The sequence below is a fragment of the Eleginops maclovinus genome, chromosome 23 (genome assembly GCF_036324505.1).
Source record: "Eleginops maclovinus isolate JMC-PN-2008 ecotype Puerto Natales chromosome 23, JC_Emac_rtc_rv5, whole genome shotgun sequence".
Lineage (NCBI taxonomy): Eukaryota > Metazoa > Chordata > Actinopteri > Perciformes > Eleginopidae > Eleginops > Eleginops maclovinus.
The window spans coordinates 7,538,460-7,562,482 of NC_086371.1; the positions used below are offsets into that span (position 1 = coordinate 7,538,460).

At 39.2% G+C, this 24,023-nt stretch overlaps 1 protein-coding gene across 1 annotated transcript in view; it reads left to right on the top strand.

The window, feature by feature from the left end:
* The window catches only part of slit3 (slit homolog 3 (Drosophila)), a 224,590-nt gene extending 206,433 nt beyond the window's left edge, over window positions 1–18,157 (top strand). Inside the window, exons 31-38 of the mRNA XM_063876692.1 lie at window positions 795–932; window positions 1,520–1,760; window positions 3,237–3,367; window positions 13,424–13,578; window positions 14,090–14,250; window positions 14,675–14,832; window positions 14,979–15,184; window positions 15,283–18,157. Of these exons, the coding sequence (XP_063732762.1) occupies window positions 795–932; window positions 1,520–1,760; window positions 3,237–3,367; window positions 13,424–13,578; window positions 14,090–14,250; window positions 14,675–14,832; window positions 14,979–15,184; window positions 15,283–15,536 (1,444 nt within the window). The 3' untranslated portion in view covers window positions 15,537–18,157. The remainder of the gene's footprint in view (window positions 1–794; window positions 933–1,519; window positions 1,761–3,236; window positions 3,368–13,423; window positions 13,579–14,089; window positions 14,251–14,674; window positions 14,833–14,978; window positions 15,185–15,282) is intronic.
* Window positions 18,158–24,023: the final 5,866 nt, after the last annotated feature.

The following is a 24,023-nucleotide window of genomic DNA, read 5'->3' on the forward strand; positions in this document are numbered from 1 at the left end:
AGAGGTCACATCCCAGAGAGTGACAGGAAAGTGACAGAAGTGTCAAGGTCAAAAAATGCTAAAAGCTGTTTCTTTTAAGAAACTAGGAAAATGTGAATTATTGTTGCTGCTTTGGGAATTGGGCTGTTGATTAGACAAATACAAAACCAGGCACAATGTAAGATTTGAAAAACACTTGGTATTTAAAGTAAGTATACCATTTAAAGTAAAATAACTATTACACAAACACATGCAGTCATTAAGCTAATGTTATCTTTCCTTTACTGGCTTAAATGTGGCTACTTTTCACCATTATATTACCATTATTTTCCAGCTTACCTAATTACTTTACCATTTAGTTTCTGTTGTCATGTGAAAACCAACTATTTTTGTATTTTAACCATCAGTTAATTCTATAAAACGCTTATTATTTTCTCACAAAACTAAAATAAAATGTTCTCAGGAAGTTAAGACATTTACTTTGAGCAACAGAGTGCACTTTATAAACCATCTGTTCTACCCACACAAGTATTATATTCTTAAGGATTTTCCTTCAGATATTTCTTAATTTTGCCTTATTCGACTAAAGCAGTTTGTAGAGCCAGAGAAACAATAAAATTAAATTTAAAATGTTATGATTTGCCAATGACAATATGCAAAAAGACCTTGGTCTAGTTGTCAGTAGTTGAAACGTGTGGTTTCTTAAAATACTGGCTGTATAAATGAACTGCAAACTGTCATTTCTTGGTGCAGTAAAGCATCTGTAATCAGCCTGTTGCACACACACAGTAATCTCCATATTTCCATATCACTAGGTGCGAGTGTTTACCGGGCTATGTGGGCCGACACTGCGAGCAGGACTATAATGACTGTCTGGAGAATAAGTGTCAACACGGAGCGGAGTGCGTGGATGCTGTTAACGGCTATACCTGCGTCTGTAAGGAGGGATTCAGGTAAGAGTCTTGGAAAATGGGTTTAATAGAAACCAAAACAGTCACACTCTGCAGGGCCAGACTGGGAGGATATACAGATGGCGCTTCATAATCAGACACTTGACTATTTCGACCCACTGCGTGCATGAGTGTGTTTGTGCGTGTGAGCGTGAGTGTGTGTGCAACAGATGCAGCTCCATGTGGTTAATTATAGCAGAGACTGTTGTTTGGAGAGAAACAAATTCATCACAAGGGACTGACAGATAGAGAGGAGCAGAAAGTGAGAGAGAGGAAGTCGTAGGTATGCAGGAAACAAATGGATGAAGGAGACAGACGGCAGTGGAAAGATGGATGCATTATGGGCAAAAAGAGGAAATTCAAAGAAAGTTTTGAAAGATGCAAGAGGATTACTATGTAGAATCTGTTTGCTGTGTCTATTTCTTTCAAGATTATTACCTGTACAGCTTCAACATGTAATCTCCAAATGCAATGACGAACCAAAGCGAGTATAGAACAGGTTTTATCGGAGGAGATGGTTGCAGCAAATCACCTCATTAAAGCAATTATGAACATGTTATCTCATCCTGTGTTACCTTCTCCTCCCTCAGCGGGCTTTTCTGTGAAAACCCTCCTCCAATGATCCTGCTTCAGACCAGCCCCTGTGACCAATCAGATTGCCAGAACGGCGCCCAGTGCCTGGTGGTTGCTGGGGAGCCCGTCTGCCGCTGCATGCCCGGTTTCTACGGCAGCAAATGTGACAAGATGGCCACTGTTCACTTCCTGGGTCGGGATGGCTATGTGGAGCTGCCAAGCGCGAAGCTCCGTCCCACCGCGCATATTTCATTACAGGTATGGCCAACTTTGACCTCTGCTAACAAGGTTATTGAATAAATCTGGTCTGGCTGGTGTTTATACAATGTTTCCTTTTTAGGAATTAAGCTAAAGATATATTGTAATGTATGCTATCTTTAATGGTAAGTCAACATTTGGAAGTACAAAAGACATATTCTGCTGCGCTACATGGAAACCATTTATGGTCTGCTTGGAATACCGCTGCGAGCTGCTCAAATCAAACCTATAGAGTTGCACGTCTTAGTGCCGACGAAGCAAAGCAAACATCTGCTACACCCTCTGTTTCCATGTGCACAAACACACACACACGCTCATTCACACAGAGCATACATTTTAGACACCTGAGAATAATGTCCTAATAAAGACATATTTTCCTACTCTTTGGAAATGAGAGTGTAAGTGCGCGAAAGAGAAACAAGAAAAGAAGGGCAGTCTAATTGATATTTACCACCTGTTTGGATCCGTGTGTGTGTGTGTGTGTGTGTGTGTGTGTGTGTGTGTGTGTGTGTACGTGTGTGTGTTTGTGTGTGTGTGCCTCTGCGTTCCTGCCAGGAGCTTTCAATGTCAGTGCCAAGACTGTTAAAAGTCTACCAAGAGGCCCTCACTCAGAGGCAGGAGAGAGAGAAAATGAAAAGAGAGTGAAAGGGCCACAGCACTTCATAAATCACTGGATGTGTTACTCTTTCTCTTTCTCTTCAACAATTTTCCTCTTTTCTTTCCATCTGCATACCAGTTCTCTCTTCACCTACCTTTCTAAATCTAGTTCTTTCTTCCATCCCGCTCTCTTTCTCTCTCTACAGTTCTCTACATTTCTTCATCCTGTGCTCTCTTCTCACTCTGCCTCGACCCTCTTCTATTTCTCCAGCAGCTTGTTAGCAGGTGTTGACTTGGCTATGCTCCATTGAAGCCAGAGTGTTAAGTGCTTGGCCCCTTGGCCCCATTTCCACTCGCTAGTTAGTTAGCGCTTAGCGGCACATGCGAGCGAGTGTGACATGTCAAGTGTGTCTGTGCGGGAGTGAGGCGTGAGTGACCTTGTTTTAGGGACGCGTGTGATGGAATTTACAGGTTCTCTTGATTTTAGAAGACTTTTTAACGGCTTCAGGTTGTGAGCTACCACATTCAATTAAAGCGTATTAGTATTTGCTCTTTTATTTAGAGCAACATCTTCAATTCCTGTCTCAGATCAAACTAAAAACTCTGAGTTAGCCTTTAAGCTCTGTTATATGTAGGGTCCTGCCAGGTTCTGTTAAGCGGTCTAGATTTTACAAATCTAGGCTGTTCTCTCGCTACAAGTACAAAATATTCAAACAAATCAGCAGAAGTTAAAATCAATTAGCTTACTGGTAGTATAACAAAGACAATCAGCATTGCATGAAGGAAGGTGATGAATCGAGGTTTATGCCGCATTCATCCTTTGTACTGTCTTCCATTATTACTTTCTTTATGTCTTATCTTACCTTTCTGTCTCTCCAGGTGGCTACGGATAAAGACAACGGTATTTTGTTGTATAAAGAAGACCACGACCCCCTGGCTCTGGAGCTGTACCAGGGACACATACGACTCATCTACGACATCGCCACCTACCCACCCACCACTGTTTACAGGTAGGTCTCAACACACACACACACACACACACACACACACACACGCACACACACATAGAGAAGTACTCTGTCGTTCTCTTATCCTCTGCAATGAAAGTCGAATTGCCTTATTCTTATCCTCAGTATGTAGTACCTAGCGATCCCACACATCGACTTTTGTTCATTCGCTTTTGTATAACCACTCTTTACTTTACTTTCAATTACACATGCATATTTCTTCCGGTACCTTTTTTTTCAACCTTTTTCAATTAAATGAAATATATATGTTGTACTTGATTTAGATTATTCATGGGTTCACAGAAAGTTTAACGTACTTTAGAAATCAAAAAGCACTAACATAACATAAACAATTTTCAAGTGTTACAAAGGTTCAAGGTACTGTAGAGCTGAAGAAAATACACTCATATGCACAAGTGAAGGTTTCAAGGATGTGAGATTTTTTATTTACACTACTTTAAGGACTTTTCAGTAAGTGCTGATCTGGCCATCAGAGCACAATTCCATTGGCTTATTCTGACACACACACACACACACACACACACACACACACACACACACACACACACACACACACAGTAGCAGATCCATGTACAAGCACTTCCTTCTTTAAACAAACATGAACTCAGAAAATTCCTTTATAATCTTGACTAGACAGTCGTGTCCCTGAGTGAAACCCACCAGATAAATCTTCAAACAGTGAAAACCAAATCCCCCATTCAGTCCGTGAATCCCCTGGATATTATGTGATAAACTACATTAACAGTTTCATAGAAATGGATATACCGTGGTAAGCTATGGAAACAGCTACGGTAATCCAAGAGAAGAACATGATTGTGTTTTTAAGTAGAGACTTGCAAGAGAAACCGTTTAGGGTTTTTGTGCAACATATGCAGATTATATTTCAGCATGTGGTATTATATACAAACAAGAAGAAGACTAAAAGACTTGCTACTACAATACAGCTTTACATATTTGCAGAAATAGTAATCATTAAAGGCACTGCAACATTTCCCCTGGTGTCTGTTTTCAGTTTCCTGAAAATGAGTGCATTGTATCGTAGATTTTATTTCAAGTCATTCTTTACGTCAAAACACGGCCTGGTTAAATTGGTCTCCTAAGGCTTATCTATAACATGCCACGTTATGAATGAATTATAAGCCATTAGATGCAGTGTCAAATGGTGTAAGAATATTAATATAGAATTTAGCCTGAGGGGACGTGTACTTGTCTCATCCCATAGATGTATGTAATAATTAATAAGGACTTTTGTCATAGCGTGAAATGTAATTCTCTCCATTACGGTTTCTTTTCTAACGCTTCAGAAACTATAATGAAAATATATTGTTGTTTCTTGTTGAATTGGCTTTAATTAAAGAGTTCCAAACGTTATATTAAACTTTAAATAGTGCACATAATAAAGTGTGCAGAATAGAGGTATGGTATGAGCAGCTGTACAGGAAAACCCACATGTAGGCCTAATGACTTTCTGTCCTAGCCATCTGAAGGTTGGATTGAAGGAGAAGGTGCATGACATAGAGAAAGGAAAGAATAAAAAGAGGGGCAGAAAAGGGATTGCCTGACTTTACAATAAAGTAGAGAGAGATGAGTGAGAAAGGGTTCTGGTCCATCTTTGTCTGGTGCTGATTGGCTCTTATTGATTCTGTCTGCTTCTCTGTCTGTACTGTCTGTGGCAGCAGGAAAGAGGAAGGGAGATGTGAGAGGGATATATGATACAACATCCAATCCCATGTTTCGTCTCGAGGGATATTCAGTTTGAAACGGACAGAAGTACAAACTTGATAACATGAAACACATCAGCACCAGTATTTCATTACCACTTCATTTGAATTAATACCAATAACCAAAACGGACTTCTGGCAAGATGATGTGTCTCAAGCTTTTACACCTAATCGGTTAAACCGTGTAAGCAAGACACATGCAGTGGAATAAAGCAGCAAATGAATACATCTACATTATTGTAATACTGAATGTCAAATGAGAGTTTTATTAAACAAGGCATGGAGAGGGTCCTGCTGTGCCAGTCCAAATAGAGCTGATATTTCCAGTTTTCTCACAGCGGCAGATAATGGAAGGTGTCAAATGCAGATGGAAAAGTAAGTTTAAGTCTAGCTTGGAAAGGATTTAAAAACACAACATTCAACTTGAAAAAGACCCAACAATACCACTGGGTGAGACAGAGGCTACCAATCATTTTGACCAAGGTCTCATTTTTTATAGCAATTATACCCGAGTATAAAGATGAATGTTACAGTATTATAAAGATATTCAAAATGCTTTTCATACCACTTTTGAATGATTTGAGCCAGTCAGGGTAAAAAAATGCCAACTGCAAAAGAATGACGAGAAGTTACGAGAAGTGAGAGAAGATGAGGGGACGAGGGTTTATTGCTTTCTCATTTACTCACAATCCTTCTCTCTATGTAATTTAATCAGTCATTTTCTTAGCATGTGACATCTGGCTTTTTGATTTTAGCTCTCCATTTCTATTGTTACTGTGGATGGAGACAAGGTCACAGGAGGAGGTAGCCTTGCTGCTTCTGATGATAATAAGCAGCCAGTTTATTACATATTGACTTCAGGATTAGGACATTATGTCATAATATAAATCCGGCAAGCAGCTGTCTTAGAAGAGCACTGAAGCCCCAATTTACAAGATCAAGGGCAAGACGGTTTCTGCATCAGGGATTTCAATTATGATTCTTTTAAACCCTGGCATTTTTTGCATGTGTAGTGTCTCTATAAAATGCAGGGATTAAAATTGTAATACTTGACGTGACGTATGACACGCAGAGGAGGAATGATGGAGTCTTTTCCTGCCGGTAACAGTTTAATGCAAGGTGTCACACTGTAAATGGCCGGATATAGTCCAAAACGGACACCCATTTGGTTTGGTTTGGAGTTTTTTTGGTGTCTGCAAGAAAGTTTTCACATGTACGGTCTATGCTGACGCATTCAGTCCGCTCTGTCATACATTTTGTGTTGCAAGCAGACAGTATGCTTCCACTGAGTTTGAGACGTGGATTTGTATTAAAAAGTGTGATTTGGGCTGGGCAAAAAGTTTCTCATATATTCTTTGAATGCTCTATATACTGTTTAAGGTTTAAGAGCATTGTACATTCACAGTGATACTGCTAGTGTTGAAATCTTAGGATATGGAATGTACTGTTATGCCTCTGCAGTTGCATGTACTGTATGTATAAAATTGACTGAGTTTTACTACCACTTCAGCATAGTCAGTTAGAGGTTATTTATTCTTGAAGCAGGGTGTTGGTGAATGTGAACTCTGTATGATGTCTTCATTGACCTTTGACAAACTGATGCATACAAACTGCTTGATTATAATAATGTGATGCTGTATTGAAGCCTGTAGGTGAATTTAGGTTAGAGAGCGGGCACAGTTGTAGAGCTGTTTCCCTGAAGCGTGTAGAGACCATGACCTTCACGAGGAGATTACAGCAGGGCTAAAATATGGCAAGGGACTGTCTGGGTAGAAAGACGGTTTTGTTGCCATATTGAGCACTTGTCACTAGTTCTTGGATTATTTCATTTTAAAAACACTCGTCGCCAGTATGACCTAACTAGAATATTTGCTACCTTTCCCAATATGGATGTCATATATATCTACACCAGTTCCCGGAATCTTGATACTCAATTAAATACCACAGTAAAGACAAACAAATGTATGAATTCGATGCATGTCAATAAACATTTAATACCCATTTTCATGCTTTTGTTAGAAAGTTAAACAGGTCTTAATTGCCTCTTAGAAATGTATTTTATATTGCTGTGAAAACATCTCATTGAATAACCTTTTTTATTCAGGTTTCTCATGAAAAAGTACATTTTAAAAGATTACATTACAACAAATCATCATAAAACACGTTCTCTCAATACTCATTTTTACTTGATACAACTTTAACACATCGTAACGGAAACTCATTGGAACCCACAGCTTCCATTAAAGTGTCTTTTAGCCAAGCAGGACTCTGCTGCTCCCCGGCTGCTAACAGCTATCGTTAACTAGCGCTGCTCCTGCAGATGTCATTACAGGTTGTTGTAAAAAATATAGTACCGGGTAATGAGTGTACGTAAGTCTTTAGCCATGAACATTACCTGCGATACTAAATAAAAACGAGTACTTCGAGTGTCATCAACTTGGTATCTAGGTGTCTGCTCTCATGACATCCCTGGTACCGGTAACATGACACATTGTGGCATGTGAAGAGGACAAGAGGAAGGCACGAAATAATGAAACGATGGGGTTAACTTTTAATACCTCGCACAGATGGGGAGGGGTGGTGTCTGGGATGAAAAGGTGGAGTAGGAGAGAGAAAAGGACAGCCAGGGGGACGTATGATGCATAGAAAGCCAGATTGATCCGTTGAGAGACAGACTAAGATGGAGAGATAGCCAGAAAGACAGATGGGTGGACTGATGCTGGGCGGCAAGGAGTGGCGAATCAGCAGACAAAATGAAAAGACCATGAGACACGGTTGAACGGTAGGATGGATAAAAGAGGAGGAAGGGATGACAGAGGGAGTGGGACAGAGTGAAAGAAGGAGAACAGCAGAGGGGGGAAAGTAAACCACAGAGTGAGTAAGGGAATTATCCTTGTCTGGAGTTGTTAACTTGACACGGGCCACGCCTGGAAGGGAGGCAGACAGAGCATAAGAAAAACTGAGAGAAATAGAGCAAGAAAGTGTTAAAAAGAGAGACACAGAGGGACAAAGAATGTGTACAACAACAACAAAAATAAAACATTAAATCTGAGAAAAAGAAAGGGTCTAAAGTTGAAGACACAAATAAAATGAAGAGCATAGAAGGAGTTCCACAAGAAAGTTACATGAAAGATTCAAAGCTAGACAAGCAAACAGATCCATATACAGTAACCTAATCATGTCTGAGCACAATGCTAAGCACTGAGTAAACACTATCTATGTTATGATTAGCATTACCATCCTGGAAGAAGACAAGGCCAAACTCAAAGCCTGGGGCTCATCTTACCACAAGCCTCTATTTGCTCCTTTGTGTGTGCCATCGTTTGATTGCATGAGTCTGAGCATTGCAAATGACCTATCTTATCTGCCCTAATTTGGAGAAATACATTGTAAAATGACTCGAACTGCAGGCACAGCTTAACGTCTTGCCACCATTCAACTGATACTGTCCAGAACGGCGTAACTATTTAACCATAGCAGTCTCAGAGCAGGATTTCTGGCAGATCCCAAACATGGCGATGTTTGTACCAGTAACTGCGGTTTACAACCGGGGCCAGTTGCAGGGATGTTACTGAGTTATCCCTTGGTTGGTTATCTTGTGAGAAACGTAGGAAAGGCATTATTTTCAAGCCAGTTTTTGAAGATGAGCTGAAACATAGCAGCTGTTGCCAGACCACGATACGCTAAGGACAAATAGGAAGTCTGCTACACATATGTACATGTGTGCTGTACATGGAAACACTCAAATATATAGAAAGGAGAGAAAGCTAAATCACGCATGGGCACATGCACATCTGCCCAGATGACATCTGAATAGGAGGCAGAAGCTGCAAAGGAATAGAAATTGGATTAGAACAAAGAAAAGAGGGGCAGATGAGAGGAGGAATCTCAGCAGGGCAGACAGAAAGAGGCAGGGGGGAAACGCAGAGTGAATGATAATGAAAACAAAAAACATACAACATGCGTACCAGATAGGTCCGCTTTGAACTTATTGGAAAAAAAAAAAGTTTGGGAGGGGGAGACTGACAGAAAGAGAGATAGGAGAAGGTGTACAAGTCCTTCACTGTGCCCTCATTAGCAACAGATGAGCATGGTTATGCATGCCTGGTGTTAAATGAACATGTGTGCTGGAAGAGGCTGTGTGTGTGTGCATTGTGTATCAATGTGCTGCCCTTTACTAATGCCACACTAATCTCCCATCGGGTCAAAGAGAGCACGTCTACTGTTATTCATCAGCGAGCAACACAGGGCGGCATGGCTACATGAGAGGGGAAAACTATGATAAAGAAAGGTAAGGGCAGAGGAAGTGATGGATGGACGGATGGATGAGCCGACAGAAAAGACAGGAGTAGGTTAGAGAGGAATCATGATGGATGGTAGGAAGACTGATGGACGTGTGTTTACCTGTAGAAACTAAACAGCATTTACATGCCAAATATTTCACTGAATGATCGTGAATATTGAACAATATTGAAACCATTTTGAATTGTATTGGTTAAGTGGTTTAAAACAAAGCAACATGCCACCATTGCAGGGTTTAATACGTCAGCAGTGTCGTACAGAAGGCAGTATGAGTAGGTGGCAGGACAGTGGGGGATCTTGTGCAGAAAAAGAGGTCCGGATGAGATGCAGAGCTGAAGGCATTATAATCTGAGGGATAGGGTACACCCCCATGTGCCCTCAAAGGAGAAAAATCCCAAGTTTATAATGCAAACTTATTGCCTTTGAGAAGTGAAACACATTTAAACTAAAATTAGTTATACAGTATGTCGAAAGATACTCTGGGAATATTAGGTACACATATGAATGTAATGTAATTTATTATAGAAGCACTACAAAATAAAACCTGTTGCATTAGGAAGCTTTTACAAGGATGTATTTATATTCATAACATTGTACAGGTGTGCTTTTTACCCGGAGTGAATTACATGCACCACTATAAATCACTGCACACACATTACTGTAACCCGGTTTCTCCTCATGTTTGGCTTTTAAAATAAAATAAAAAGAATAGAAGTTTTGTAAAAAAAATGATCCCAAGATTCAGATGAGTGACTGAATGTTTGACCTGAGTGTGGCTCTTAAAAGCTGCAGGCCTGTGGTTAAAGCAAACAGACAATCCTTGAACATTATAGGTTTAAAATACTCAGAGGTATTTTAAACAATCTAATACTGAAACCTTATAGGCCTGAAACAACGAGAGCTCATTCCTGAAGTCAACATTAAGCGCTACGACTCGAAAAGTACAAATTTCATCTGAACTGGACGGCAGGATATAATGAAAGTTGAAAAAATAAAGAAAACAGTGAAGGAGCTCGCCGTTCAGCAGCTGCCGTCTCAGCAATGACTAATTGAGGTTACCACGGCAATATGGGACTGGGATTTTTTGTCTGCAGAACATCATTTTAATCAGACTGGGCTGCTAAACACACAAATACACAGCCTGATACAAATGCTCATGCATACACAAATGGAAGGATACACGCTCACACAACACACACACTTGCAGACTCAGAAACAGACTCAAACATGCACACACATGCACATTTATGGTTCAAAGACCATGTACACAAATATAGCGAGAAACAAACCCATGCATGATTACTAAAACAAAGGATACACACACATAGTGACACACACAGACCCCAAATGTGGTTTAGAAACTTTGGAAGTCAATGATAGCAGTGCCTAATTAGATTTAACAGTGTAAGTGGATCTGCGTGATGGTTTTTAATCCAAATATTTTTTCAGTTTGAGATATAGTCAAAGACCTGTAATTACTTCTGGGTTTGTATTTGATTCAGTTGTATTAAAAACAAGCCAGATTTTGGTTTAAAGGAAGTCATTTTTTTGGTAAAGTATATTTTTGTGTGGATGTGCTCATTCGGGGTGTTTTTGATTTTGGAATGACAGGAAATTGACATCCCTTGTGGGGTTTTGGCAAAACTTGATGAGCGAAAGAGAGCGGGGCAGTTGAAATCTGCTACGGCTGTGTGTTTGTTTTTATAAAAATTCCATAATGGGCTGCTTTTTTACTAAAACGCAGAGCCAACACAGCAGACTTCAAAGAACCTGAAATTAATACTAACGTATGCAGTCACACAGAAATGGGTAGTTAAATTAAAAAGTAGAAATATACCTGTCACTTAAAACACGGATGCCTGATATTCGAACAAATCTGACAAACACACACACACACACACACACACACACACACACACACACACACACACACACACACACACACACACACACACACACACACACACACACACACACACACACACACACACACACACACCCAAACACACAAACACACACACACACACACCCACCCCTGCAGGTCTGGCATCTGTTCGGACATGGAAGCATTGCTTGATTAGTCATCTACTGCCACCCAGTGGAGCAGCATGGTAATACCACATTGTGTGTGAAAGAAGAGCAGGCTAGGACATGTTTAGGGAGAGAGGGAATACAAATTGAAAATTGGATAAAGAAGAGGCTAGTGAGATAAAGAGCTAATCTTTCAGAGTAGCAGATCATCTTATTGTTTGGTTGCAGCAGGCCTGTTTGAGACCATTATTAAATTACATGGCTCCTAATGGAAAACATGTATATGTGTCTGTGTTGGGTCCAGAGTGAAGTCAGAGCCCCTGTGTGTTGAGAACATCATCTATCATGGCAACACATTATTCCAAATTGAAGATGTTTATATGTTGGTGCAAAATACAGAATGCAAAGTAAATAAACAATTGAAAATGCACACATTATGACTATTGCTCAGCTGGTGAAAGAAACTTATTTTGCGATGCAGCGAAATACCAAGGAATAAACATTGCCGGTTATCTTGATCTTGTTCATTTGAATATCATCAGAGCTCACAGGTTTCTTTACATTTTTTTGGTAGGTGATCTTACTTTAGCGATAGTGCTACTTACATCTAAACTAACATGCTTGAGATGGTCTACATACAACAAACTATAATTATAAGATTTTTTGTGATGTGATTAAAGTAATGTTCCTTAGGGCCATTCTAACTCAAATGTAATAGTGATCAAAAAGTAATACATTATGGATAATGGTTATAATAAAAATGAAAAAGATACAATAATAATAGTGTAAAACCTTAAAACGTGATATTTTCTGAGACGGTTATGGTACATAAACATTTCAACCGTACTTCATATGCTACTGCATGTGCTAAAAAACATGGTTTTATTTTTCCCTGCTTTTGTATGGAGATTGTTTTCTATGTGGCTTACCTCCACAACTCACAACCTTGCTCCATTTGTTGTTAATGTAACACTTGTAATCTGAACGCTTTATAAACATCTGTCAATCACAGCTCACTTGAGGCTCCTTCGATAGTTAGCCAATGCATGTGTGCAGACAAAGGGAAGCCTTGTCTTGATGCTTGACTGCAGGAGTTTGCATCAGACCACCAACAGAAAGAGTGTTTTCACTTGTGCTTTTGTGTTTTTGATTTTCTGCTTGTTTTTTCCGGGGTTCAGGGAAGGAATAACTTGGTGAACGGAGGCACAGTCAGCTTTACCACCCCAGCATCTACCTCCCTTCCCCTCTCTGTCTCTCTCTCCTTCTCCCTCTGTCAGCTGTGCCAAACCACTGTCTCTATAGCTGTCTGTCTCCCCTCCAGCAGAAAACCACTTAGTGGGGAATCTCGGGTGCACATATACACACACAAAAAAACACACACAGCACACACTTTTTTTTCCCAGGGTCACACATGGTGCAAAAGGTCATGATCCTGTTTCATTGCATGCTCCTCTTTAGTGGAAACATTTGTATCACCCAAAAATATCAGCGCTCTAGTAAGAGAGCCTCTTTCTTTAACACAAGGGTCTTAACTGGTTAGGTCTGGCCATTGAATTGTATAAATGTGTTCTCGCCCAAGGCTCCTGCTCATGTAAAAAAGCAGGCTTGTGTGGGGACCAAATCTGGAACTCAACCCCCATGTTAGGAAACCAAGGCTTACATCAAGGGCACATTATAATCTCCCCCAAAACAACACTGCATTGAGGATGTAATCAGTCTGTTTTATGTCTGGGAATAACATTTCAACACAGATTTCCCTAATTCCTTTTCCTTTACTTTGGTTGATTTGCAAACACAACAAAACAAAGAAAAAATAGCTTGACGTGAAAATGTTTGGGGTCTGTTTTGTGTCTGGCGTATCTAATTTGCGCTATCATGTTTTTTCTCCATAATGCTCCTGTCTGCTGAATTCAACAGTAATTTATCATAATAGGAAACATACTGAAAATCTCTCCTTCATTTTTTCTATGTGTGTTTGTTGCAGTGTGGAGACGGTGAATGACGGGCTTTTCCACACGGTTGAGCTGCTGATTCAGAACCGTTCATTGAGCCTGGTGGTGGATAACGGTGCTCCCAAGAGCCTCGGCAAGCTAGCACGCCAGCCCTCCGTCGACCACAACACCCAACTTTACATAGGAGGTGCGCTCACCCACACTTACACACATATAGACACATGTTCTGAACATATAGATTTTACTTTTGCCTGTCCTTTACTGCCCTTTACTGCTATTTTGAGGTTGTGATCAGATGTTTGCCATGGTACATACATATACGTTCACCCACAACATATAAATTCACTCATACATATAGAAACACACCCACAGACACACACAGAAACACACTAAAACCCACCAAGGGATGTGGTAGGGAGATGGAGAACTGTCTTTGTTCAACTTTTCCCTCAAAAAAGAGATCAAGACATGCCCCTGAGCCTTTTTTTCTCAAGTACTTAAAAGAAACATAATGTTGTATTGTACAATGCTGTGAGAGCTAAGTTTGACTATAGTATGAGCTTACTAATCAAGCAATCATGCTTCAATCTGCTTACATTTTTCTTTATTTCCCCCTTTTTGCTGCCATTCTTTTTCATATATATTTAAATCATAATCTTCCTTTTCTTTAACTCGTTTCTTTACCTTTTTTTTTCCAGGGGTACCCTCTCAGGTGGTGGCCTCAGGTTTACGACCCGGCCCTGAACGTTCCCCTCAGACTTTTAATGGTTGCATCCACAATGTCCGAATCAATGGGGAGCCTCAAGACCTGAGTTACCGAGGTACAGGAGGAGCGCGCCCACAAGGGGTCGAGCCAAAGGTAAGAACATGGGGAAAGCTCTTATTTAGCAACAAGAACGGACATCATGTATGTCATGTAGAAACTTTAAAGCAGACTTCTGAGCCACAGTGAGAAATGCATTACATCTATTGCTTTATTGACCCTTTCGACTATGTCTGCCTATTGTAAGTCATATCAGCACAAGTGGTTTCTCGTAAAAGAGAAAGCACATATGTAGCAGAAATGTCAAATGATGATTTAAAATGCAAGATTTGTTATATTACGTTTACACTAATAACCTGTTTTGTTCTAGATAAAAGTATTTCCATTGTGAAACTTTATTAATGCTGGTTGACAGATAGTCTGTGGTATTCATGCAACATCAAAATGTTTTGAGCTTACTGCCCCTCAGCTCTCACTTCCCCCCTGACAGTATTTTCTTTCTGTCTTCTTCTGTTAACAGAGTGAAGGCATTCTCGCAGGGTGCCATTCCTGCAGTGTATGCGCCCAGGGTGCATGCAGGGAGGGAGGAGAGACGGGGGTAACATGTGATTGTCCTCCAGGACGCAGCGGGGCCCTATGTGACCAGACGACGGCACCAAGTGCCTGTCAAAACAGCAGGTGAGCCGAGGCTGCAGGAAATATGCAATATTGTATGGCTGTTACTCTCAGAAAATCATATGGATTTATTGTATGCACTCAATTCTGCACGTCCGACATACCCCCTCTAACCTCCCTTCCGTTCCTTTCCCTTCCTTTCACTGCAGATGTGTTCAGGGTCTTTGTGTGCCAAAGGGTCAGTCCTACAGCTGCCAGTGCAGTGAAGGCTACCAGGGTCAGTACTGTGATCGACGGCAGGAGCCTGCGGCCTGCAGGGGGCAGCGCTGTGGACACGGGGAGTGTCACGTGTCCGAGGGAGGACAACCCATCTGCCACTGTCAGCCGGGGTACACAGGTCCAAACTGTGACACAGGTAAAATGGAGAATGTTAGAAGAAAAGATGGAGAAACTCCTGACAATATAAGTTCATGGTGTTTAACGTGTGTATTTGATGTCTTTGTTAACATCTAGAGCTTACATGTCAAGGAGAGATGGTCAGAGAGCAGCTGAAGCGCTACCACCCCATGAAAACATGCACGTCCACCACCAAGATTCCCCGCATGGATTGTCCCCGAACCTGCCAGGCAGCTGCACCCTCAGGTGTTTGCTGTGGCGTCACAAAGAGTAGAAGAAGAAAGGCGGTTTTCAGATGCACCGACGGCACCTCGTACTCTGAGGAGATGGAAACTGCTCTGGAGTGCGGCTGCTCCAAGTGCCCGTTGTAACACCACCATTTGTTCGTTTGATTGGTAACATCCACCGCTGCCTTTTTGTGAATTCTACAAGCCACCGTGACTGTCGCTCTGAGATTCTTTCCCGTTGATGAACTCCACCAATATGTGATATTTTTTTTACACATTCAGTTTGACCGCCACCGACAGAAACCACAAACGAAACAAAAATGGGACATGTGTGCGTGTTTTTTGACAGAGAGAAAATATATTGTAAGATATAAGTGAGAAAAAACATAGAACTTATTTTTATTATGGATTTTTTTTTCTAAACGATGATGAAAGGACTGATAAGTTGTGTGTTTCTTTTAATACGTTGATTATATAATGTGTTACATAGTATGGAAAGTTATTTTGTACCTTGTAATGAGAAAAAATACACAACAAAATAGATTAACATTCCTTAAAAGTATATGAATTTGTATGTATGTATAAATCTATATAAATATATACCCTAACCCGATGAATTCTATATTTTCAAAGTGTATTTGCATGATGTTAATGTGAGTGCTGATAGCTTTGGACACTGAGAGAGGAGAACCGAGAGAGAAGAGCTCCTTTGATGTCACACCAAGGAGGTGTGTGTGAAGAAATCTGTCTGTTTCTCTTCCTTTTGGAGGGAAAGGGGAAAGCTGTATGTGCCTAGCTAACCTGCTTCATTATATAATGGACATCATCCTCACATGCGAGTTCATTGAGAAACCATAAAAGACTCTTTCTGCAGAGATGATCTAACACATTTATCGAATGTTGTGTCCTTCTGTTTGCTGTTGTACTTGGAGCCACGTGAGGTTTGACATGAAAATCTGAAAGATATTAAATATTAAACTTTATAAGTGAGAAATTCACGTTAAAATCAACAACAGGAAAACCCTACACCATCGTGATGAATCTAATCATGGCTGCAGATAACAAGGAAATTCATGAGCAGTTATGAGGGCTCATAGCATAGTCGGAAGTCGAAAGATCAAAACACCTATTTTTAAAGAGAGTAATTTGATGCTGTGCTGGAAATAATTGTTCCCCTGTCTCCTGTGGATGAACGCTTTTAGTGTGAATCACTGATGAGTGTAGCTGTTTGTGTTCTCAAGTTTGCTCTGTGATGTCACGGTGCACTGACACACCCTGAAGTGCGTTTCTACATCACTGCAGTAAGGTGAGATTTCAAACCACTGGAGCAAAACTAGATTTTGAGCTGGTTTATGTTCCCCTTTAAATGGCTGCCTTACATGAGTTCTGAGGAAAGCAAGTTTAATAAAGTCATTATCCCAAAGTCAAAAATATTTGCCTTAACAGATAAGTATGTCAAAGATAATCGACAGAAATTGTGGATTTTTTTTAGACTTTAAGTGCCTTGGAGTACTTATTTTGAGCTCCAGAAATGTTGTTGCAATTTTGTCAGTGACTCTTTCTGACTGTTTGATAGCTTTGGATGGATAAAGGTATGCATCTCCATGACAACACAGTCAAAATTCCATAGTGGCCTTTCTTGAATTTCGAAATAAACAATGGTTACATTTAATAAATATCAATCTCTCTGATCAGGTTGTGTTTCGAGGCCTTCTGAAATGTAATTGGTTCAAAAACAGGAGAAACCTTAACCCTGCAACAGTCCTTTTGGTTTGACTTATTTGTCGATATAAGCCTCATGTTTAATGTGAAGTTGTGGCATCAACAGGAACGTTTTCTTTCCTCTTACAGAGTTAATGTGCGATGCATTCAGTGTGTTATGATAACATTGTTATTCTGATTGTTTGGTGTGTTTTAAGGTGCATACTGAGAAACACTTGGTTCCATGGAGTGTGTACGTAAATATGTTTAAGTCGATCATTTGATTTTGTAAGATGGAGGGGCAAAAAGCAGCATGCTGTTATTGACCAAAAGACTGTGTGCTCCAGTCTGTATCAGCAAAGCTTCACAGTTGTAACTTTGACACTGTTTTTGACCGAGGTGCCACTATGCAGCTGAAAAAAACCTCCACATCAGTATGGTTTTTAACTGCCTACAGTATAATGACTAACATGATTAAAATTATAGCAAATACTATAATGTAACTACTACTGTATTGTTTACTTTATACATTACTGCTTTGTTTACAACAGTTGCAAAGTATTGTCACACTTTTACAGTTTATTCAGAGCTCTAATATTGTAGGTTTGAGACACATCAGTATTATCATTGTCTGACAACAGATTTCTGTGAATGCTGTGCCTTCTACCTGATCATATTTCTCACTTCACTATTCCTTAGCTTTCCCTTCGACTCCCCAAATTCCTCCACTTTTATTTCTCTGTGTCTTTTTATCAAAGAAGTCTCTAGCCATTAGCTTTTACCATCTCTTCCCCTTCCCCTTGGTCTCATTCTTTGCTCACATTCTTGTTTTCACATCAATTTATTTCTCAAATTCTTTGTCAGATTTCTCTTTGCTCTTCATCCCCTTATGTGCTGATCCTAAATCAAAGACTTTAGTTATGAGTAATTGACAATAACATAACCCTTAAGTCAGTCATTTCAATTTTCCAGATCTTAGGTTATAAAAAACATGAATATGTGAGTGACGGTAATTGATAATTATGTTGAATGTTCAAATTAAACTACCATTGAAACTAAACTAATCTTCCATGTCTGAGTCTGAAAATCATGTTTTACTGCAAATCTCACACATCATTTCATTTATCCCAGCAGGTTTTTAGAACCATAAGATTTGGAATACATATCATTGTGTATGTTGCAAAGCCTGTCTGCATAAATGTATGGGTAAAACATGTCCTATGTGTAATGCTGAATCTTTCACTCAGATGTGTATCTCCATAATGTAACGTTCTCAGTTATGTACCATAAAAAGACATGCTTCTACAGGTTTGAAGACCTTTGTTAAAGTCATTTCCAACTTGTTTTCCTCTTTTTATTACATTGACATAAAAACCACAATTCGTTTAAAACCTTATCTTCTTGGTACTGTATACTGTAATGCTGCTTTCAATTACAATCCACTTATTTTACTAACTTAAAGTATCAAACACTATGGAAGGGATACATAGATTATTATTATTATTATTATTATATAATTATTATTATTATTATTATTATATAATTATTATTATTATAGTATGTTTTTACTAATTATATGGTGTGAGAGTAAATTCATTTGATAGTTATTTCTGAAAACAGTAATAGGTATAGCAGTAATTAGAACTACCTTTTTCTGTTGTTTCAATTAAAGTTACGTTTCCTCAAATGAGTTACACAGCGCCCCCCTGGGTAGTAAAGGCAATAAGGGTCAGTCTGCGTGGTCAAACCTGGTATTGCATCCTTACATAAACCCGCCAAATCAAGGACGACCAAAACAATTAGATGCAGCCTCGTGTAACTGCACAAATGTGAACGGACAGGTCTTCATGAAATATACTTTGAATTTATTTGTGAAGACAGGAAATTTAACTTATATAAATGATATGAAACAACCGGGAGATGTAGTCTGTTTTACTGTGTTGCTAACGTTAATTAAACCCCTTCGCAATGGAGTTACGTGAACAACAAAAACACACAACAGTGGGACATGCTATGATATGGATACCCCATGAAAGAAAGCAGAATATTCTTCAACGAAGGATAACGTGAGTTTTTATACACACCCTGTGTCTTATCTGCCCGTTTTCCCCTGATGGTTCAATATTTATCTGGGCTGTTTTTGTGGATAAAACTCTTCGCTGTGTTGTGTTGCTGCTACAGGAGAGTTTTTCTTATAATTTCATATTATTAAGTGTTGTCGTGCTGGCTTCATGGGTACACTTATAAGTCTGATTCAAAATGTATTGGTTTTTCAATCACTTGCTGATTGTGTGGTAATTTATGAATAAGTTTGTTCACTGTAGGCCTGCTGCTGCATGTTTGAGATTATTGCTTCCTTTTCCTGTTGTTACGCTCTGCAGTCTGCTATGCTTTTTAACCCCCCTTGCATATTGATAACATATGTGCACTGATCAGTTCTGATGTGACAGAAAGCTTTGCTATTTAAAACTGAAAAAAGCAGACTATTCCCACATGTGGGAAAACCTTTTCTCCCATGTTTGCATGTAAAATTACTCTGAGCATTAATCAAATGTCAAAACATGGATTATCTTTCTTTTCATCATTGTGTTGATAATTGAAAATTATTTGCACTCCTAATTGTCTTCTGTAAAAGAACGTCTTTCCACGGTGTGGTCATTGTATGGGTTAGAAAGTCACACAACCTATAATAAAAAAGGCGTAATTTTAACCAATTTCTTTGCATGGTTTGCCCTTACATTTATAGTGACACGATCCTTTCAAAAAGGCACATCAACTCCCCTTCAACAGCTAAAAATCCACAAGAATCCATTTACTTCAACAGCATTGTTTCTATGCTGCACATTTACTTTGTCGATAAACACTACTACACTAACACTGAGAGGTGACAGGCCTGTGGACACCACATAATGCTGATACACTGTACTAGTTAGCACATGGTTTATCATACATCAGTGTATCTCGGGCCTCTCAAGTTACCAGAGACTCAGTCTGCAGACTGTTCTGCAAAGGAATTGGGTATAGTGGTTAAACGTCTCGCTGCCCCAGAACTGAAGGGGATGGAGCAATTGTTCCAGCTGCTGGCGACATTTGACGGGTGGCATATATTTGTCAAGATACCATTTGGACCCAGGACTACATCAACAGTAAGCTCTTCCCATTCGTCCGTGCCCAATTATGTAGGGTATTTAATAGTTTTTGCCCACTCTTAGCTATGTGTTATTTCATAAACAGTTACTACTTTTATTGTGTATTTTCACAGATACAGTACTGCATTTGTCTGATTCTGCATGAAAGGATCACTAGCAACTTTGGGTATTTAAGTTTCACTGTTCAGTTGGCAGTTAAACCCATAATAAAGCTTATGAAGACCAGCCAAATTACAATATTTTTTTTTATTGGAATAGTATACGATTCTGCACTCTCTTTTAGGGTATTTCGATGTGTTGGTGTAACTTCATGTGATTGTACAGAGCCAACAACACTGTGCAGAAGCCCCTGCATAAAACGCAGCCTTTGGTATGATTGAAGTACAGAGGAGGTGCCTGCTATTGGTGCCCTGAAGGTAGAAAATGCCTTTTTGTGCTTTAGTTGTAACAGTTTAACTGAACAACATTGGTTTCATGTCTGTTTGAATTTAGCTTGCAAATATAAAGTGTTTTAAATAACCTTAGTGTTAAATATCAAGTAAAAAGTGAACATACATTGACCTATGATAAGCATTTAAAAACAAACTGAAACAAACATGCACGTTCTTCAGAAGCTCTTCAAAAAGTTTGAAGACCCTTTTTGGGCTCTGTTGCATAACCAGAGGCCTTTACTTCTAAACAAGTTAAAACCCAGTAGCCTTCTGCGCAGATAAAGATGTTACTTATCTTTTTTAACAGTAGAATTAGAATAGATTGCAGATATGGCTGCGCAGGGTTGAGTAAGACATATGATCTTAGAACAGATATTTGGTTAAAGTTTCCACTGGGTACTTCCACATGTATTTGTCCATTTACAAAACCAAGTGCTACCAAGAGATGGCAGCAGTGTCAAGAGACATGAGTCTATTTTATATACTTTGATGCAGAAGGGAGCACAGGTTTTCTGTTGCTTCCGTCAACTGAACCTGCAACAGTTTTGTTTAAATTATAGATTATTATAAATGACCCAGTAGGAAGTTAACTGCACATTATTTGTAGCACACATTCTGGTAACCTGATCAAATGTCGCCAACACTCCACATTGTTGTCTGTAAACAGGAAAAACAAAACCAGTCCTACTAAATGTTCTTACAATGGTCAAGAGCTCAACAAGAACATTATCAAATGTGAACAAGGCTTTACTTTTAAAATGTCAACACTTGCAGAACCTAAGATACACATTTGATTGAGGATCCTTTTTTTAATAAGGAAAAAGTCATGTAATTCACTGATATCTAAATGCTATTAGATGAAGCAGCAGAGGAGGTGGAGGGAGTTTGACTTTGCCTTAACAGGTAGTGGTTTAGCTGTATGGATGCTCAGCATGTGTGCAGACAAGCTGAGTCTGGTCTGTGACATGGTTTACGTGGTTTATAAGGGAGGGGTATTCACAAGCTAAAGAACCAAACTATATAAAAGAGTCAAACGTTTCCAGATACTTCCCAGTCACTGAGCAGTGTCTGCGATACAGGTAAATACACTTCTTTAATGGTTTTATACAGATTTTATTAAGTTAAGTTGCAATTGTAAATTAAAAAAACATTGATTATTCTCTTTTTTTTCAGGAAGATAGTAAAGAATAAAAGGAAGTCATCACTTTCCTACTTTTGAAAAGTTTTTATATATTTTCACACTCTCTTCAGTATCGGAGTCTCGGTAAGTATTTGCACAGAGCTTTTTTGTTCTTTTCTGTGCAACTTTTACTCTGGGTAACTTTGGACACAGAAGTGTTTAACACAGGTTTACTTCGTTCTGTTTTGAGTCTGGAGCAAAAGTTGTGGCCTGACAAAGCAATTCATAAAGCCAGGAAACCAGTTTCCAGCATTTCCCTAAATGTTGTATTTTTCCTGCCTTTTCTTCTTCAGGGAACAATGAGGATCCAGGTTGTCTTTTTGCTGCTGGTGCTGCTCTCGGCCACTGTGCTCTCTCTGGATAAAGACAAAAAAGACCGTTTTAAGAAATTCAAAGACCAGCATATCAAAGATAAAATGCTGGCTTCTCAGTGTAGTGATGTGATGCAAAGAAGAAAAATCAATAACAAAAACAGTTGTAAGAAAACCAATACCTTCATCCTATCGGATGCTAACACTGTGACATCCATCTGTGCCAAAGGGGGAGAGCCTTTCTGTCCTAATATGGTCAAAAGTCTTCAACGCTTTAACATTGTTGTCTGTACATGGAAAAAAGCAATCCCCTGTCCTACCAAATGTTGTTACGATGGTGAAGAATTCAACAAGAAAATAATAATCAAATGTGAAGGAGACTTTCCTGTACACTATGATAGAGACATTGATCACTCTGAGAACTGATGACGCTGATGTGTACTTCACTTGCTTGCATAATGATGTGTTAGACACATGTTTTGTAAAGGGCAATGTACCTTTTGTAAAAACATAGTGCCTTGTTGCTGAAAAAAGATGATCGTTAGGCCAAAATTCACCAATGCTTGTCTGGAAAAAAAAAGCAAATGTTATGTCTGTGGTGAAGAAATTCAAAGTTATCAAATGCGTATGAAGCTTTCCTGTGCTTGCTTAATAAACCATTTAACCACTTACATTTGTGTCTGTTGTATAATTCCATTTCATGCGATAATCATATTCGTATCCAAATGTTACTTAAATGTTTCATGTAATGCATCACTGTTGAGAAGCGATGTGTGCAGCATTCTGGGAAACAAGCTAAACCACAACCAGCTGCTTAACTATATATATATAAAAGCTGTGAATCTCACCCTCTGACCAAACACCTACAATACACGGTATTACTCAGAACAGACCTGAGGTATTCAACAGGACGTTTGAGGTCGCGTGTGCAAACGCTTTATTAAGTTCTCATCTTGTGAGTCATGTGGTTTATGACGATCAGCATCTCTAACTTGCAGGACGAGCATGATGCATGTGAATGCTCTTTGACCTCAAAGAAACTTGTCCTACACACCTGTCAGATCTGTTTTCAACCCATTAAGTTTAATTTGAATGTAAAAGTACTTTAAACGATGTAAGCAGTGTTTTTTTGTAGAGGGAAACATACTAAATAGAAAAATACAATGCTTCAGAATGTTTGCGTCATTCTATCTTTATTGGCCTTGGAAATAACCACCAAAGCAAAATGCAGCAGCTTACCAGTCATCTGAAAGCCAAAGGTCATTTAGGGTTATACTAATTAGGTAAGAGATTGAGATGCAACAAAGTGCTACAAAACTAGTTTACCTGATTTATCATAGTTGTTGCTTGGCTTGTATTCAGTATGGACCAGGCGGCCATCTGGTGGTAGTATCTTATATTGCTCCTGAAAGCAAAACACTGTTCAACTCACTTTGTGAAACCCTTAAGTGAAACAGTTTATTTTAATATAGATAATGTTTCAATCACAAATTAAATAAAATACAAATTGGAACCTTGTCGTGGATACAGGTCACATTAATTTGGTTAAACCCCCTGAACAGTAAATGTGCATTTTGTATTGAAGAATTAAGGATGTATCATAGGATTCAGGTTTTAAATCCAGTTTAGTTTTTTTAACAAAACATTCATACCTGCTATATGTTTCTACCAAAACACACAAGAGTCATGGTCAGCACATAAAAGTCAGCATAGGTCAAATATACTCGACAATGGTCCCTTTTAATAAGGAGTAATCTTATAAACCTGTTTTCTGTATCTTTTATACCTCCTTTATCCAATAAGCAGCCGTGTATACAGAATTTGAGATGATGCCATTAATTAGGTATTTTTCAACGAAA